The sequence below is a fragment of the Pantherophis guttatus genome, chromosome 2 (assembly GCF_059756535.1).
Source record: "Pantherophis guttatus breed Tessera chromosome 2, ASM5975653v1, whole genome shotgun sequence".
NCBI lineage: Eukaryota > Metazoa > Chordata > Lepidosauria > Squamata > Colubridae > Pantherophis > Pantherophis guttatus.
This window is the reverse complement of record NC_142064.1, coordinates 82245-98393: the sequence shown is the minus strand read 5'-3', so window position 1 is coordinate 98393 and position 16149 is coordinate 82245. Positions and strand designations below refer to the sequence as shown.

Here is a 16149-nt window from a genome sequence, read left to right as displayed (position 1 = left end):
GTGGCTGCTAAAGTAATCTGGCTTCCCCGTTGACTTTGCTTGGCAGGGAAGGACACCAGCAGCAATTACGTGATGACGCAACCATCATGAATACATGCCAGTTGCCAAGGGCCGAATTTTGATCATGTGACTGTGGCCATTGTAATTTCAGACACTTGCTAAATGAGCATCATAGCATTAGCAATAGTACTTAGACGTATATAACACTTCAGTTCTTTCCGGCCATCTCTAAGCGGTTTATAGAGTCACCCTATTGCCCCCAACAATCTGGGTCCTCGTTTTACCGACCCCGGAAGGATGAAAGGCTGAGTCAACCTTGAGTCTGGTGAGATTTGAACTGCCAAATTGCAAGCAGCCAGCAGAAATAGCCTGCAGTACTGCTTTCTAACCACTACGGCAATGAATAGTTGTAAATTGAGGATTACCTGTAAATGGAAGATTTATTTTCCTCTGAGGATCTGCCACTTCCGTTTTATAATCTTCAAGCCATCTTGTGGCAATCAGTTCCACAGGAGAATTATGTGGCATCTGCTGAAGCCCTTCTTTTCTTACAGTAGGCCAAATAGAAGATGCCAATAGCCGTGGTGGTTTGGGCTTTAGCATTATGAGACTTCTTCATAGTTCATGCATCATTCTAATTTTTTTTCCTGTACATCTCTCCTGGATGTTTTTTTAAAAATTGGCCTGGTCGAATGGCACTTTTACTCAGTTTGGAGGGGAGGGGCAGGTCATCCTTTGCCTGCAGCTGCTTCAGACAATTCCCTTCACCTACCCACCTGCCTGCAAACTGGGAAGGGGCCTTGGGTAGTCTCTGCTTCTGCAAATGGAGGAATCCCCTGTAAAATCGTGGTGGGGAAGGAAGCCCTGATTCACAGGCTGATTCCTCCCTCTGCCTTGCCTACTATTTTCCCAGACCACTTTGGCAGAGCCAACAGATACCAACGTGTTCTACCTTGCACATTTGCTTTGCAAGGGGCTGCCTCCCAACAACTCTGCTTTGTTTAAAGGTCATGTTGGAGTGGCTTGGGGAAAGTAGCACATTCCCAAAATAAATCTTTTTTAGAATCTGATTTCATTTGGATTATGTGTGAAGGTTGAGAGTTGGCAGGTTTCAGGCCACTACCATCCGGCAGCCATGCAATGAGCTTGCGAAGAACAGTCGGCCGAGGGGCAAGGCTGCTGTGTTTGTGCAGGCCATAAAGAAGCCATTAATCAGATCAGTCCAGCTTTTGGCCAATGAGGCTTCCCAACGAGAAGGGTGTGTGAGAGAGAGCGCGACATGACCCAGAGTCTCTTCCCTGCCTTTCTGTGGCACCAGCCCTCTACAAAGTCGATGGGCAACCCTTATGCCAAGAAGACTTCCTGGCAGCCAGACAGGTGCTGCCACAGTTGGAGCAGCCTGTGGTTTCCCGCTGGAGAGTCTGAAGGTAAGTCACAGGTTTCTGGCTAGAAGCGTCTCAGGAGCATAGTGGTCTGCATTTTAGGCAGGTGGCCTCGCTTTCCCATGAGTCCGGAGGGGAGCCTTCTCAGGAAGACCAGCTCTGCTGGGCTGGCCGCCCCTCTTGTCTTTGAGCTGCTCTTCCTCTGGCTGGCCTGAGCACCACCCCAGCTGCTAGCAGGGGAGGAGGGGGAGGCTCATGGGGCTTTGAAGAGGATGGGGCAGGAAGGAGCTCCAAGAGTGAGGGGCAGAGTGTGGCCTGTGGGCTATCAGCTACAGTGCATGCTCATCAGTGGAGGCCAGAGTGTAGAGGGCAGCAGGCTTTGTGGCTTGTGCCCTGCAGAGAGAAAAAGGAACGGGTGACATCGGAATCGCTCTCCTTCCCACCTGCTTGGCCTTCCTTGGGGGCCCTTGCATCCTAGTTGGGCACGCACAGAAGCGGACAAGCACATGGGCCAAGCAGGAAGCAGGGCTCCACAGGGCTCTCCTCCAGAGGTGGCTGTGCTGTCTCCCGCTGTGGGGCTTTCTCACCTGCTTGCCTGCCTCCGGTGCTTGTGAACGAAGAAGAGGAAGGCAAGTGCTGTGGCCGCAAAGAGGGATCCAAAGAGAATAGCCAGAATGTCCCCTGCAGAAAAAGGTTCCCTGATGAATCCCCCATGGGAGAGAGAAAGCCAGCCTGGGGGAGGGGGCGCATATCATGTTGGTGTTTGAAAAGTTTTCAGACTGCAGCCCCACAGACCCAGCCAGTAGGAATATTGTTGGGAATTCACATGCAGCAACCTCTCCCTCTCCCCTGCACCCCAAGTGGCTGCCTAGCCCCTCCCCAGTTCTGTTCAGGCTTCAGAGGCAGGTGAGTCACCTCTGGGAGCCCTGTGGAAGGACCTGGCCTTTTTCTGGGCACAGGAGTTGCCCCAATTGCTGATGGTGTTGCCATCACACTTGCAGTGGGAAAGGAGAACTGGCAGGCCAATTGGAAGCAGATGCCCAGGTGCTTACCTGTGTGAAGGGAGATGCCCACCCGCTTCTCCGCATCTGGAAGCAAAGCAGAAAGACCAACCAGAGTAGCTCAGAGGTTGGGAAGAAGTGAATCCAAAACCCCTGCAAGCTGCCTTTCTTGGGTTGGAGTTGCCCAGAGCCCCACCCGCTGAGAGTTGGGCAGCAAATGCTCATAATAAATTGCAATGGTTGCTTGCGAGAGAGAGAGCTTGGGTCACATGAGCTATAGCTGGGCAAAGGGTAGTAAAAGTGGCTGGGCCTGGGTGGTGCCCAAGAAGTAAACTCCCTGTGCCAGCCTGATTCACGCCACCAGAAGAGAAGAGCCGAACTGAAGCATAAACTGCCAGCAGCCCAATTGCAGCCCAGCCTGCAGGGCCTGTGTGAATGGTGACCATACTGCCGAGGTAGCAGCTTCAGTTCTGCTTCCTGCCAGTTAAGCATCATGCCCAAAGGGGACATTTGCGCTGTTCTCCCCCAGGAGGTATTTTGACCCCACAGCCTCTACCTTCCTTGGCTCCAAGTCCAGCTGAAGGTGACCAGTGGCTGCTCCTTCTGAGACCCACCTACTCTTCCCTGTGCCCAGTGAGGGCTTCTGATCTGGAACAGGCAGTGGGATGGAAGCAGCCCAGTGCTCGTGGGGGAAGGGAGACGACCTCACGTCTTCTTCCTCCTCTGGGCTGGAGCTGAAGGGCTCAACCCAGAGTGGCCACAAATCACTCAGAATGTGTCCAGAAGCCATTTGGCAAGACTTTGGCTCCCCAACACACACACACACCAACCAGCTTCTAGATTGTCATTGAAGCAAAGGAGGAGGCAGCCAGCTGACCCTAACCCAGCCTGGTGTGGCCAGGTGAGTACCTTTTCCAGAAGTCGGGTCAAGGCCATCTCTTGGGGCGCCATCTGGCAGAGGAGAGGAGAGAACTCCGCCTAGAGGGAGACAGCAGGGACTCAAACCTCTTTCTGAGTCAGCTTCTCCCTTGCTCTTCCTCTGCTCCTCACCCCTCCCCCAGCAGAAGCATCCAGGTTTAGCTGCCTATCAGGATTGGGGTGGCGGGGAGGAGTTTCCTTCTTGCATTCTGGGTTGCAGCTGAAAGGCACCTTCCTAAGCATCTTGAATCAAGGCCAGTGGCTGCATCCCCACAACAGAGGTTTGAAAAATTTGGGGCAAATGGCAGCCTCCCATCCAGCTTCTCAATAGTCCCTTTAGTCCTCCTGGTGGCCACCAGGGGCAGGAGCTTTGGGGGGGGGGAGGGGAGAGAGAGATAAAGCAAAGTGGTCTCTGTGAGGACGGTTGGGAAAGTACCTCCCCCTGCCTGTTTCTGCCACTACTCCAGACTGAGGGGAGGCATTTCTTCCTGGCCTCTCCAGGAAGTTGACCTGTGGGTAGAGAATGAAGGAGCCCCCAACAAGACCGGCTAAACCCTTGGGCTTAATTAGCTGGGTTGGGGACTTTGCCCGGCACAACCTTGTCGGGCAAGCAGCACCAGTACCCTGCATGAAATGAATCACCAGGTTAATTCAAGGATCAGGTTAAATGTAAAAAAACAAGTTTCACCTTGGGGAACAGAAGGGGTTCAGCTCTGAACCTCTAAGCAAAAAGCAGCCCCGCCCCCACAAGCCCGGCCAGGAAGAGCCAGGGATTCTGGAACAGTACCTGCTTTGGGTTCCGCCTGGTCCCCTCCCTCTTCCGAAGGCCCTCCACCTGCAACACACAAAAGAAAGTCAGCTGCACACGCCCAGAGCCAGATACACTTGAGTCCCTGCTCCGCTCCTCTCAGTTCTCCTGGGCAGGTCTCCTCCGGAGACCCCTCCCCCGTCCGGGTACCCCCACCCAGGGCAGATTCCCCTGCCTCCGGAAAGGGAGCCCCGCCTGGGCATGCTGGCTCTCAAGAGGGTTGATAACCACAGGAAGGAATGCCTTTAGTCAGACCTGGTCTTATCGCACCCTCCCGTCCCCCTTTTCCGACAAAAAGTCCGAAAAACCGCACCCGCAGACCGGTTTTGCTGTCCTGGCTCGTTCGCTTACATGCGCGTGTGTCCGAATGCGGGCACACGCACGCGGAGCCAGCCCAGGAACGCTTCAGACCCCCATTTTAATCGCTCCATCCAGGACACAAGCGGCCTGGGGGAAGGGGGGGGGAGCGAGTCCCCTGCCTATCCGAACCTCAGCGGGAAAGGGGATGGCCGTGAGTCTCCCGCGGTGTTTTAGGTAGGGATAGATATTTGTACAGCCGCCCATCTGGCAAGAAGGTGACTCTTCGTTTCAGTCGAGGTTCCCGTCGGTCGAAAGCAGAGAGGCCGAGTTAAGCCAGCGCCTGCCCCAGTTGGCCGTTCGGGAGAGCCCCGAGGGCCAGAGCTGAGGCTGGGAGCCCTAGAGAGGGTCGCTCCGCGGCTCCGGCTTCTCTCGCTTGCCAAGGAGGGTCAGCGCCCTTTGCTGCCCGGGCGGGCCTGGGATGCAGCTTGGCCATTGTCGCCCTGGGGAGGAGCCGGGCAAACGTTCCTTCCGCTTGGCCAAAGGAGCTTTGGTCCGGGCCAGGTGCCGCCTTTGACTGCCGGCGTCGCTGATAAGGCGCGGGGAGGAGGGAGCGGCTTGTGTGCTTTTCAGGGCTGCGGCAGAGGCTGGGCAAACGCAGCAGCCCGTGGCCGGCGAATCTTGAATCGGAGGCGGGGGTGGGGTGGTGGTGGTGCAAGGAGAGGCCAGGCACCTTGTTACTCATATCTTGGTCACCTCCTGCTTCGATTACTGTAATGCACTCTATTTGGGGCTGCCCTTGAAGTCCCCCTCAGAAACTTCAACTGGTCCAGAATGTGGCAGCTTTTGCGGTGATGGGTTGCTGCCATGGCTCCTGGTTTCTTTCAGGTGCAATTCCAAGGGCTGGCCCTCACCTTGAAAGCCCTCCATGGCACAGGACCAGGCTATCTGCAGGACCTCCTTTCTCTTCCAGGTCAGATAGGCTGGGCATGCTTCCAGTCCGTTCCCTTAAATATTGCCATCTGATGGGAACCAGAGAGGATGCCTTTTCAGTGCCCCATGGGTCACTTTCCCCTTGAAGGCCTCCTCTGTTCTCCTAGCCTTCTGTGAAGCACTGAGGACCTGGGTTTTCCCCCCAAGCGCTGGCGGCAGATGAGATGACTGCACACTGGAACCTTGATTTGGTACCAGGTTTATCTTTTTCTTTCTTTCTTTCAATCACTTCTATAGCCACCTATATTTCAACCAACTCTGGTCAACTCCTGAGTTTTTAATGTGTTTGGGTTTTATAGTTTTAATATTTATTTATTTATTTATTTATTTATTTATTTATTTATTTATTTATTTATTTTATTTGATTTCTATACCGCCCTACTCCCGAAGGACTCAGGGCGGTGCACAGCCAAACAATAAAATACATACATACAAAATTTAAAAGTGGAATTAAAATCAAATTAAATAGTTTTGGCCCAAACAAATTAAAACCCCAATCAATTTAAAACCAATTTTAAAATTTGAATATATAAAATACTAAAAAATATTAAAAATTAAAAATCTTTTATAAAAGAGGGAGAAAATTAGGCCAGGCCCGCCTGGTGAAATAAAAAGGTCTTTAAGGCGCGGCGGAAGGTGCGCAGATCCGGGATCCTCCGTATCTCTGGGGGGAGCTCGTTCCAGATAGTAGGTGCCCCCACAGAGAAGGCTCTCCCCCTGGGGGCCGCCAGTCAGCATTGTTTGGCCGACGGCACCCGGAGGAGCCCCTCTCTGTGGGAGCGTACCGGCTGGTGGGAGGCTATTGGTGGTAGTAGGCGGTCCCGCAAGTACCCAGGTCCTGAGCCATGGAGCGCTTTAAAGGTGGTAACCAAAACCTTGAAGCGCACCCGGAAGACCACCAGGAGCCAGTGCAGCTCGCGCAGGAGGGGTGTTACATGGGAACGCCATGTCGCTCCCATTACCACCCGCGCGGCCGCACTCTGCGCCAGTTGGAGCCTCCGGGTGCTCCTCAAGGGGAGCCCCATGTAGAGAGCGTTACAATAGTGCAGGCGGGAGGTGACGAGGGCATGAGTGACTGTGCGTAACGAGTCCCGATCCAGAAAGGGACACAACTGGCGGATCAGGCGAACCTGATGAAAAATCCTCCTGGTCACGGCCGTCAAGTGCTCTTCTAAAGACAGCCGTGAATCCAGGAGGACGCCCAAGTTGCGAGCCCTCTCCATGGGGGCCAGCGATTCGCCCCCAATAGTCAGCGATGGCGTCAACTGACTATATCGGGACGTCGGAAACCACAGCCACTCGGTCTTGGATGGGTTGAGCCTGAGCCTGTTTCTCCCCATCCAGATCCGCACGGCCTCCAGGCACCGGGACATCACTTCAAGGGCATCATTGGGGTGGTCTGGCTTTTATGTTGTTTTAATTTTTGATTGGGAGCCACCCAGAATTTGTAGCTGTGTAAACGGCTGTATAAGATGGGTAGCTATATGTTTTAAATAAACAAACAAAATCAATCGGTTCCTGCACTGGCATATTCCTATTCTCACAATGTTCTCAAGATATAGTACCGTAGTTCACCTCTTTGCTCAAATTTTTAACCTTTATATATATACGGTGCCATTTCCGTTTTCCCTGTCAAAAACAACTCATTTATTTCCGACACCTGAACTTGCATTCTCCTCCTATCAACACCTTACAGTTCGTCTCGCACAGCAAATCCTCTGTCGCCAACCGATGTCTCTATGGCCGCCCTGCCCCCACCATGGGTTCGCACTTCATTTTACATCCTTTTTTGCCGCAGTTAAGCAAATCACACAGTCATTAAGCAAATCCCCATTGCGAACCAGTAGTAAAGGTAAGTAGAACCCACCCCTGTCTCCCAGGTATGGGAAAAAGGTATTTTGCCTCTTTCTCCTTCCCGAGAGATCTCTAGGGAGGTGAAAGAAAGGCATAGATATATCAGCTCCTTCCAAATCAGCTGGGCCAATGGGCAGGCTGGGCTGGCATCTGGCAGCAGTTCTAGGCTGGCTGAGGGCCAGTAGTGCGAAATAAAGGGCCAGCAAGGAGGAGATGCTCTTGGTGAGCAGTTCCCCAAACCGGAAGCAAGGGATGCAGCTGGGTGTACTTCCTGATGTACCTTTCAAGGGGTATCAGATATTTAGATTTCCTAGTCAGGACTTTTCTTGAACTGGGATAGTTTGGTGATACCAATTCATATATGGATTTGCGCAGATGACTTCTTCATCTTGAAAGTTGCTTCAATCCGTTGCTTCTTTCCAGACTGTCTTTTTAGTTTGGTTCATTATGGTAAATTCAGTCAAGAAGCCCCTTTCATCGTCCACCCATGTTTGAGCCCCCGACCACTCATTTTTAACAAAAACAGCTTAGCCAGAAGGCTGAAGCAGAAGCACAAACCAGGGAAGACTTTCTGGGTCCCAGAAGATGGTGACCGAGTTTCAATTTCCCATCGTCCCGTGCGCTCCCACAGAGAGGGCCTCCTCAGGGTGCCATCAGCCAATCAATGCAGGCTGGTGACCCCCAGGGGGAGGGCCTTCTCTGTGGGGGCACCTACCCTCTGGAATCAGTTGCTCCCAGAGATAAGGAGAATCCAAGACCTTAGTGCCTTCCGCCGTGCCCTTAAAACCCACTTTTTCCAGCAAGCCGGGCTGGCTTAAGAAATTTTAAATGTTTTAATTGGTTTGTATTTTTAATTTTGGGCCAAATTTATATATATTTTAATTGTTTTTAATATTTGTATTTCATGTTTTTTAATTCTGGCTGTACACCGCCCTGAGTCCTCAGGGAGAAGGGCGGTATATAAATTTAAAATAAATAAATAAAATAAATAAATAAATTATCGCAATGAGTCACTCTCTCTTTTCACTCCCTGGTGTGGACTTTGCAAGGGAGTGTAAGCAGACTTTGTGTACCTGCCTGATGATGAGGTGCTGGCAATATCTGCCCCCCACCATGCCGGTATAGTTTCACAGGTGGGTGGCAGCATCTCTCTCCAGAGGGGTTGCCCATGAAGACAAGGTAGAAGCTTCAGATGCTCAAACACCTCTTTGCCCACTGCTGTCTTGTTTCACCAGTCTGGGGGTGGGTGGGGGGGAAATACCTGCTTTGTGGCAGCTGGTCAGCCAACTTTCCATGCTGGTTGTTAGAAAATCTTTTTGGTTTGGGTCTCTGCTAGATCATATACTGTAGACAGAATCTGTTGTTCCATTACATAGTCATGGGGAATCCCACCACCCATGAGGTAGAAATGTCCTGCCTCCTGGGATTTTAGCATACAATGAAAGCGGCTCTCTTCCCAAAAAAGGAAGATGGCCATTAATGAAAGGAGGGGGGGCATTCCCACCCATCCCCCACTGGGAGACCAACATCTGCTTCTCCCAGGGACCTCCAGGTTGGACATAGGCATGGATTCCCTGCTCTTTGCTTAGCTGGCTTTGGAGAGAGTTGAGTGGGCTTGAAGGCCCTCTCTAGCTTGGGAGCATTGCCACCTCTGCCTCCCTCCCTGCCTGGGGGTTTCTGTTGCCCTGCAGGCTGCTTATGGGATCCTGAGAGGCTCCTAGCTTGTCATATGGAGAAAACAGAACTGATCCCATTACCAAAGTGCTTATGCTGACTGTTGGCACTGCCTTGATTTTAAAAAATTAAGAAGTCATATTCTCTGGCCACAAGCTCATGAAAGATTGAAGATATTAAAATAAAGGCCAAGCAATAATGGGAGATTCATCTCCAAAACTTCAAAGTTAATCTTTAAGTACAAAAAAGTACTGGAGAGTCCTGCGGGTGGCTTCTGATGGAACTTCCAGAGACGGAAATGGAAGAGGAGGACAAGGTAGGTCAAACCAAGGAAGGAAGGCAAGGTGCCCCCAGAGAGGAAAGAGAACTGTTCCATCTTCAATGCCAAGATGGGCAGAGTTGGATCAGGCCCCAAATGGGCCATTAGGATGATACTGGACGATTTTGGAGTTGTTGTGGTCCGCCAGCAGCCTGCGGACCTGGCAATGGCGTCGGATAGTGAGGAGGCTGGGGAGGACAATGGGCCAGTCCTGGAGTCAGGGGAAGGCCCGGACGAGGGATCTGTATCAGAGGCAGAAATGGGGCCAGGGCCATCTGGAAGCGATGCGCGGACTCTGGAGCCTCCAGAGGCAGATAGCAGAGAGGCAGAGGAACAGGAGGAGCCTGTTCCTAATGCACGCATGTGAAGAACTGCCAGAAGGCAAGAGCAGCTAAAGCAAAAAGGATGACTCGGGAGTAAGGCCAGAAGATTATTGACCACTCCCATACGGCTTAAAAGAGCAGCAATGAGCCCATTGGGTTCTTTGTAGAAAAGCAACGTTGATTCCAGTGCTTCTTGTCAGCATCTCTTGAACTTTGTGGGGTTTTTGCCAAGAAAAGCCTTTGGCAGGTTGCCAAGACATCAAAGGTTGGTGATAAGGCTGATGGACTGGTTATGAAGAATTTGTTTTGGACTAAGCTGAGAATGAATTAATTCTCAGCTGTTTTAATAAAATAAGTTTATTCAGGACTGAATTGTGTTTGGTAATCACTATTTGGTCACAACAGGAGTAGACTAGATCTGGGCTAGAAAATCTCCAAAGATATCCTTATAAATGTACAGTGTTTCCCCGAAAATAAGACAGGGTCTTATTTTCTTTTGAACCCCCAAATAAGGGCTTGGCCTTATTATCGGGGGGGGGGGGTGTCTTATTATTTTGCGGGTGCAGGAGGTGGTAAGCATGGGACTGGATGTCCCATTGCTGCCGTCGCCTCCCCTCCCCATTCTTAGTGTTGGCCGCTGCACTGACGACTCCTGCTGCCACTGCTTCCTCGTGGAGGAACTGCATGAACTGCAGCACTGCCACGAGCTTCATTATACCGGCACAGCTGGTGTCTTGCCTCTTGCAGCTGTGCCAGTATGTCGAACCTCGCGGCTGTGCTGCAGTTCCTGCATGCAACGGCACAAGCCTTGCAGTATCCTGTTCTACGAGGCAGTGGTGGCGGCGCGGTGAGTCTCACAAAGACTCGTTTCTGGCAGGTAGGGCAGGGAAGAAGTGAGACATGTGGAGCAAGATGTGGCTCCCCTTGCTGTCTCTTCTCCCATGAGAAGAGGGGCAGGAGTTCTGTCATGCCTGGCAGGGGGAGTGGGGCGCGTAGTTGGTGGGGGGGCTTATTTTGCAGGGGTGGCTTATATTATCACATCTCCTGAAAAGCCCGATTGGCCTTATTTTCAGGAAATGTCTCATTTTCGGGGAAACACGGTAGTATTCTGTGTATTGTAATGGAGGTAAGAGAGCAAGAATATGTTGGAGGTGCAAGAAAGAGGTTGGAACATATAAACATATGTGGTGGTATTGTGATAGTGCACAAAAATATGGGACATGGTGTTTAGAGAAATTAGAGAACTTTTGAATATAGATATGTCACCGAGAATAGCATTACTGTTGTTGGTGGAAAAACAAGATATAAATGAAACAAAAAAGGAATTGATTGTAAATTTGATAATGGCAGCTAGATTAGTAATAGCTAAATATTGGGGACAAAATTGGGATATTCAAAGAAACGAGTGGTATAATGAACTTTGGAGTACAACAACAAATGATAAATTAACAACAGAAATTAAATTTTAAAAGGGGATGATTAAAGTAAACAATTATAATGAAATATAAAAACAGTGTTGGTGGAAGGCAAAAGGAATAAACCTGCTCAAGAATATATGTTGTTTTGGAGGGGATAAGGGCACAATTCAGGAGTGAAATGCTACCGGTTCAGACCGGTTCAGCTGAACCGGTAGCGGTGGTGCGTAGTTCAGAGAACTGATAGCAGTGGCAGCGCGAGGCTCCGCCCACCTGCCCAGATGTCATTACTTTCTGGTTTTAACCAGGAAGTAATCTGTTTTTGACCTTCTGCGCATGCGCAGAAGGCTTTGCACATATGCAGAGGGTCCAAGCACGCATGTGACACGCACTTCCGAACTGGTAGGGAAGGTAAATAGATTTCACCCCTGGCAGAATTGGAATATATTGTATATCTTTTAGTTACTATAGAAGAAGAAATATAAGGAAAAAAAGTGGTCTCCGGGGGTGGGGGTGCACTGTGATATTTGTATTTTTTCCTTTTTTTGTATGTAGATGTATATGTACTATGTATTATTTCCATTTAAAATAAAATTTAAAAAAATAAAAAATAAACATAGTATTCTTGGATTGAAGAATGCTTGTATGTAAGGCTGCTTGACAGGAAATCCTTTTCCTTTTTGAAAACAGGTGGTGTTTGGCTCACTTACCAGGTGGATGAACCTTCTCAAGGGTGTGAAAACTCGAAAGGATGCTCCGGCCATAAAGGTCCTGCAGCAGGCGGAAGTTACTCTGGATAGGCTCATCATCGTCTCCTTGGAGGGTCTCCTCCAGCACCGAGATCTGCAGTGAGAAGGGCCAGTGATGATCACCCGGAGGGGGCAAAGGATTCAAAGGAGGAAGAGAGGAGGACCATGGAGCACAAACCTGTTCCTGGGAGAGCCGAACTGTCTGATTAAAGACTGTCCAGTTCACCGTCTGATAACAAGGTGGGGTGGTCAGTGAGCCATTGTAGCGGAAATAGCGGTCCAAGTCATAAGGAAGCAGCTTGGCTACATCAAAGCCAGCAACTGCAGTTTCCTCTCCTAAGAAAGAAGAAACCTCTGTGAGGATCATGCCAGGAGGATACAGAGAAACACACGGATGTGAGCCACCAAGATGGGCACTGCTGCCTGAAGAGAAGGACACCCCAAAGGTCACCCTAAAAGGTCACCATCTCATTCAGATGAATGGAATGTGGTGATCAGAGACATCGTTGGCACTCACATAAGGAGCAACAGTTGTGGTTAATCGAGGCTATGCCAGTGTGCCCACTTCTTCTGACTTCAGCTCCTTGCCTCATCAGCCCTGCTCTTCTGACTTGGAGGGATGTGTCATGTACTGTAGGCAAGAGATTTTTAAAGGCAGCTGGGGCAGTGCAGAAAAGCCTGCTCATTCTTGCTTTCCTGGCAAGGCATCCTTGATGCAGATGCGCCCCATGGAAATGGTATCATCGCTCAGTTTAAAAAGATGGACTTGGGGAGAGATTTGTCAATATGATCAAGGCCATAAACAAACAGCAAAAATAATGATAAATGGAGATACGACTGAGAAAGTTAGCATTAAGAAAGGTACAAGACAAGGATGTCTCCTATCCCCATTATTGTTTATATTGACACTGGATGTACTAAACAGGAACATTAGACAAGATACGGAGATAAAAGATATGGAGATTAAAAGGGAACAGTACAAGTTACAGGCATTTGCAGATGATCTAGCATTTATTGTGGAAGATCCCCTAGTAATAGGGCCTAAACTAATAAAAAAAAATAGAAGAATATGGAGAAGTGGCAGGTCTGAAAATAAATGAAGAGAAAACTAAGATTTTAGTTAAACACATTATGGACAAGCAAAAAATAGAGTTAACAAAGAGAATAGATATTTAGATTGTACAGAAAGTTAAGTACCTAGGGATTCAGTTGACAGCAAGATGTGTAACAATTAAAGAAGATAATTATTATAAGTGGCTGGAACAAATTCAAATAGACCTGGAAAAGTGGAAGAACCTACAATTGTCATTTGTAGGAAGAGTAGCAACAATTAAAATGAACATATTACCAAGATGATTGTACTTATTTCAAACAATTCCAATAAAATTGGAAAAAAATTATTTGAGGAACTTAATAAAATAATACACAAATATATTTGGCAAGGGAAAAAAGCAAGAATTGGCCTGAAAATGATGCAAGATATAAGAAACAGAGGTGGTTTTGGACTACCAAACTGGGAGCTTTATTACCAGGCTGCAGTATTAACATGGATGAAAGAGTGGATTGTATTGAGGAACACAAGATTATTGACTCTGGAAGGACACGATTTACAACTGGGATGGCATGCTTTTCTGTGGTATGGGAAAAATAAGATACATGGATATTTTCAGAGACATTACATAAGAAATGCACTAATGATGGTATGGGAGAAAACTAAAGAACAACATTATTTGAGGATACCAGTCTGGCTTTCAACAATGGAAATATGGATTCACCCAAATGTTATTAATATGGGAAATATTGTTAGATACAAAGACATTTTGAATGAAAAGGGGGAACTGAAAACGAAAGAGGAAATGAGTGAGCAACGGATCAATTTATCATGGTATGGACAAGTGCAGATACATTCTAGATATGAGAAAGATATAAAATCACAGGGTTTTTATAAAGAATCAACAGAATTAGATAAAATATTAACAGGAACATATGAAAGATTAATAAAGAAACTGTATAATTATTTACTGGGCGAAAAGCTAGCAGAGGAACAAGTAAAGGAGACAATGATAGCATGGGCGAAAAATGTTGCTTTTACGCAGTGGTGGAATTCTACCGGTTCGCACCGGTTCGGTAGAACTGGTTGTTAAGTAGTTAAGCAGTTCAGAGAATCGGTTGTTAAAAGAAATCTCTGGTTTTTTTCCACTTTACAGACAACATTCTGTGTTGTTTCCTAGCCTAATCTTTATTGCCCATCTTACAGAAACTGCCTCTCCGGCAGTATGCCTAGACTTACTGTCGCTTCCGGTTCTGGAGGTTCTCAGAGGTTTTTGTTTTGGCTTGACTTTCTTAAAGGGTTAGGGTTGTTTTAAGCTTTTTACACTGCTGTTGGGAGGAAATACTCCCCTGTTGGAGTTCTTCCAGCCAGGGTGCAATGATCAGCACTTTGAAGAAATAACTGAATAACGAAGCAGAAGCTTTTAATGACAAGGAACCAAGATGAATGACATTCAGCAAGGCTTATTGACTAGCTAGAACGATTGACATTCAAACATGAGTTTACATACCCTTTCTGACTTTTGGTCTAAAACTGGTTTTTGCCGAAGTTTAATTCTGTGCTTGGTGATGTTTAATCAGGTGTTTAGTGATGGGATAATTTTCCCTATTCAGCTTTGATTGGAAGGAAAAATTTTAATCTCTGTTCCTGAAAAGAGAGCCTTGTTAGTACAGGGGTTTAAGGCACCCTGTTATTAAGCTGCTTAAGACCAGCTGCCTGCAATTACTGCAGGGTTCGAATCTCGTCAAGGCTCAAGGTTGACTCAGCCTTCCATCCTTTCTAAGGTAGGTGAAATGAGGACCCAGTTTGTGGGGGCAATAAGCTGACTTTGTATAAATATACAAAAGGATGAAGGCTATTGCTGAGCACATTGTAAGCCGCCCTGAGTCTTTGGAGAAGGGCGGCATATAAATCAAATTTTAAAAAAAAGAAAAAAAAAAAGCAGCAGCTTCGATAATCTGACTAGTCTATCCTGTGTCTATTTGTTCTGGTAATTGGTTTAACAAGCAACAGATACTCTGTTTGCTCCTTAGTTTCATTCTGGAGAGCTTAAATGACCTCTCTGCTAAAGGGTTTCACTTGGCTGCTGATAGTTATCATTGCATTTTAACTAATTTCCTCAAGGTGCTCTGGCACTCTCCCTGATTTGTAACTCCAGTTTACAGGTATTTCTAATCTAATGATTGGTATTTAGGGCAGCTTTTTGCAAGCAAAGAAGCTTTTTGTATTTTTGTACAGGTAATCCTTGATTTACAACAGTTACAATGGCAGTGGAAAAAGTGACTTATGACCGTTTTTCACACTTATGACCATTGCAGCAAACTGTCATTAGGGCAAAGAAGCAATGCCACATGACAACCTGGCACCGGCCACCCGATCACATGAAGCACCGTAGTTGTGAAATGAGTGACACAGTTGTTAAGAATGCGGCAACGGGCATAAATGTGAGGATAGTCATAAGTGTGAGGGCCAGTCAAAAGTGCGAGGACCGGTCAGAAATGACTTTTTCAGCCCTCTGAGTAGTCCCTATACACATAGCCATGCCCACCTGGTCACAAGATCAGCTAGCCACACACCATTGGTCACATGACTTCTAAGCCACGCCCACCCAAATAAGCCACACCCACAGAACCGGTTGTTAAAGAAATTGAATCCTACCACTGGTTATACGATAGAACTAGATAAATGGCAGAAACTGTGGGACAGGAATTATACATTAACAATGTCAACTGCATATAAAGACAATTTATATAAGATGTTTTATAGATGGCATCTTCCACCGGCAAGATTGGCAAAGATCTTTAAAGACAAATCAGCTAAATGTTGGAAGTGCCACCAGATATCTGGATCTTATTATCATATGTGGTGGACATGTGGACAAGCAAAGAAGTATTGGACAAAAATAAAGATATGGTTGGAAAAGATGATAAAACAATGTATTGAGTTCAAACCAGAAATATTTTTGTTGGGGATCTTGCCTGAAACTTATAACAAAGAAAATATATATTTAATTATTCATGTATTAATAGCAGCTACAATTGTATTTGCACAATATTGGAAAAGTTAAGAGATTCCTACTGAAGAGAAGGTGATTAGGAAAATATTAGAATGTGCAAAAATGAATAGATTAACATTAGCAATTAAAGAGAAAGAACCAACTGATTATTATATGATATGGGAAGTATTTTACCAATGGTTAGAGGGGAAAAAAGGAAATTGGAAATAAAGGAAGAAGACAATAAGAATAGAAAATATATGAAAATAGAGATAAGAACAAAATGGCAATTGATAATATGGGTATGATGAAAATAAGTATGCTTAATGTTATTATTGTATTTGTACTAGAAGATATGTTATGAAGGAAG

General features: G+C 47.3%; 1 protein-coding gene and 1 long non-coding RNA gene across 2 annotated transcripts in view; one reads left to right on the top strand and one right to left on the bottom strand.

Annotated features, from left to right (window-relative positions):
- Positions 1 to 1556: 1556 nt before the first annotated feature.
- CA9 (carbonic anhydrase 9) overlaps positions 1557 to 16149 on the bottom strand; it is a 32543-nt gene continuing 17950 nt past the window's right edge. The window contains exons 7-13 of the mRNA XM_034441866.3: positions 11912 to 12069; positions 11695 to 11827; positions 4089 to 4136; positions 3293 to 3361; positions 2435 to 2470; positions 1970 to 2063; positions 1557 to 1775 (exon numbers count right to left, since the gene is read on the bottom strand). Of these exons, the coding sequence (XP_034297757.2) occupies positions 1712 to 1775; positions 1970 to 2063; positions 2435 to 2470; positions 3293 to 3361; positions 4089 to 4136; positions 11695 to 11827; positions 11912 to 12069 (602 nt within the window). The 3' untranslated portion in view covers positions 1557 to 1711. The remainder of the gene's footprint in view (positions 1776 to 1969; positions 2064 to 2434; positions 2471 to 3292; positions 3362 to 4088; positions 4137 to 11694; positions 11828 to 11911; positions 12070 to 16149) is intronic.
- LOC117679713 (uncharacterized) lies at positions 4462 to 13133 on the top strand. The gene is made up of 2 exons (XR_004595437.3): positions 4462 to 4643; positions 11675 to 13133. It is a non-coding gene; the product is annotated as an uncharacterized LOC117679713 (long non-coding RNA).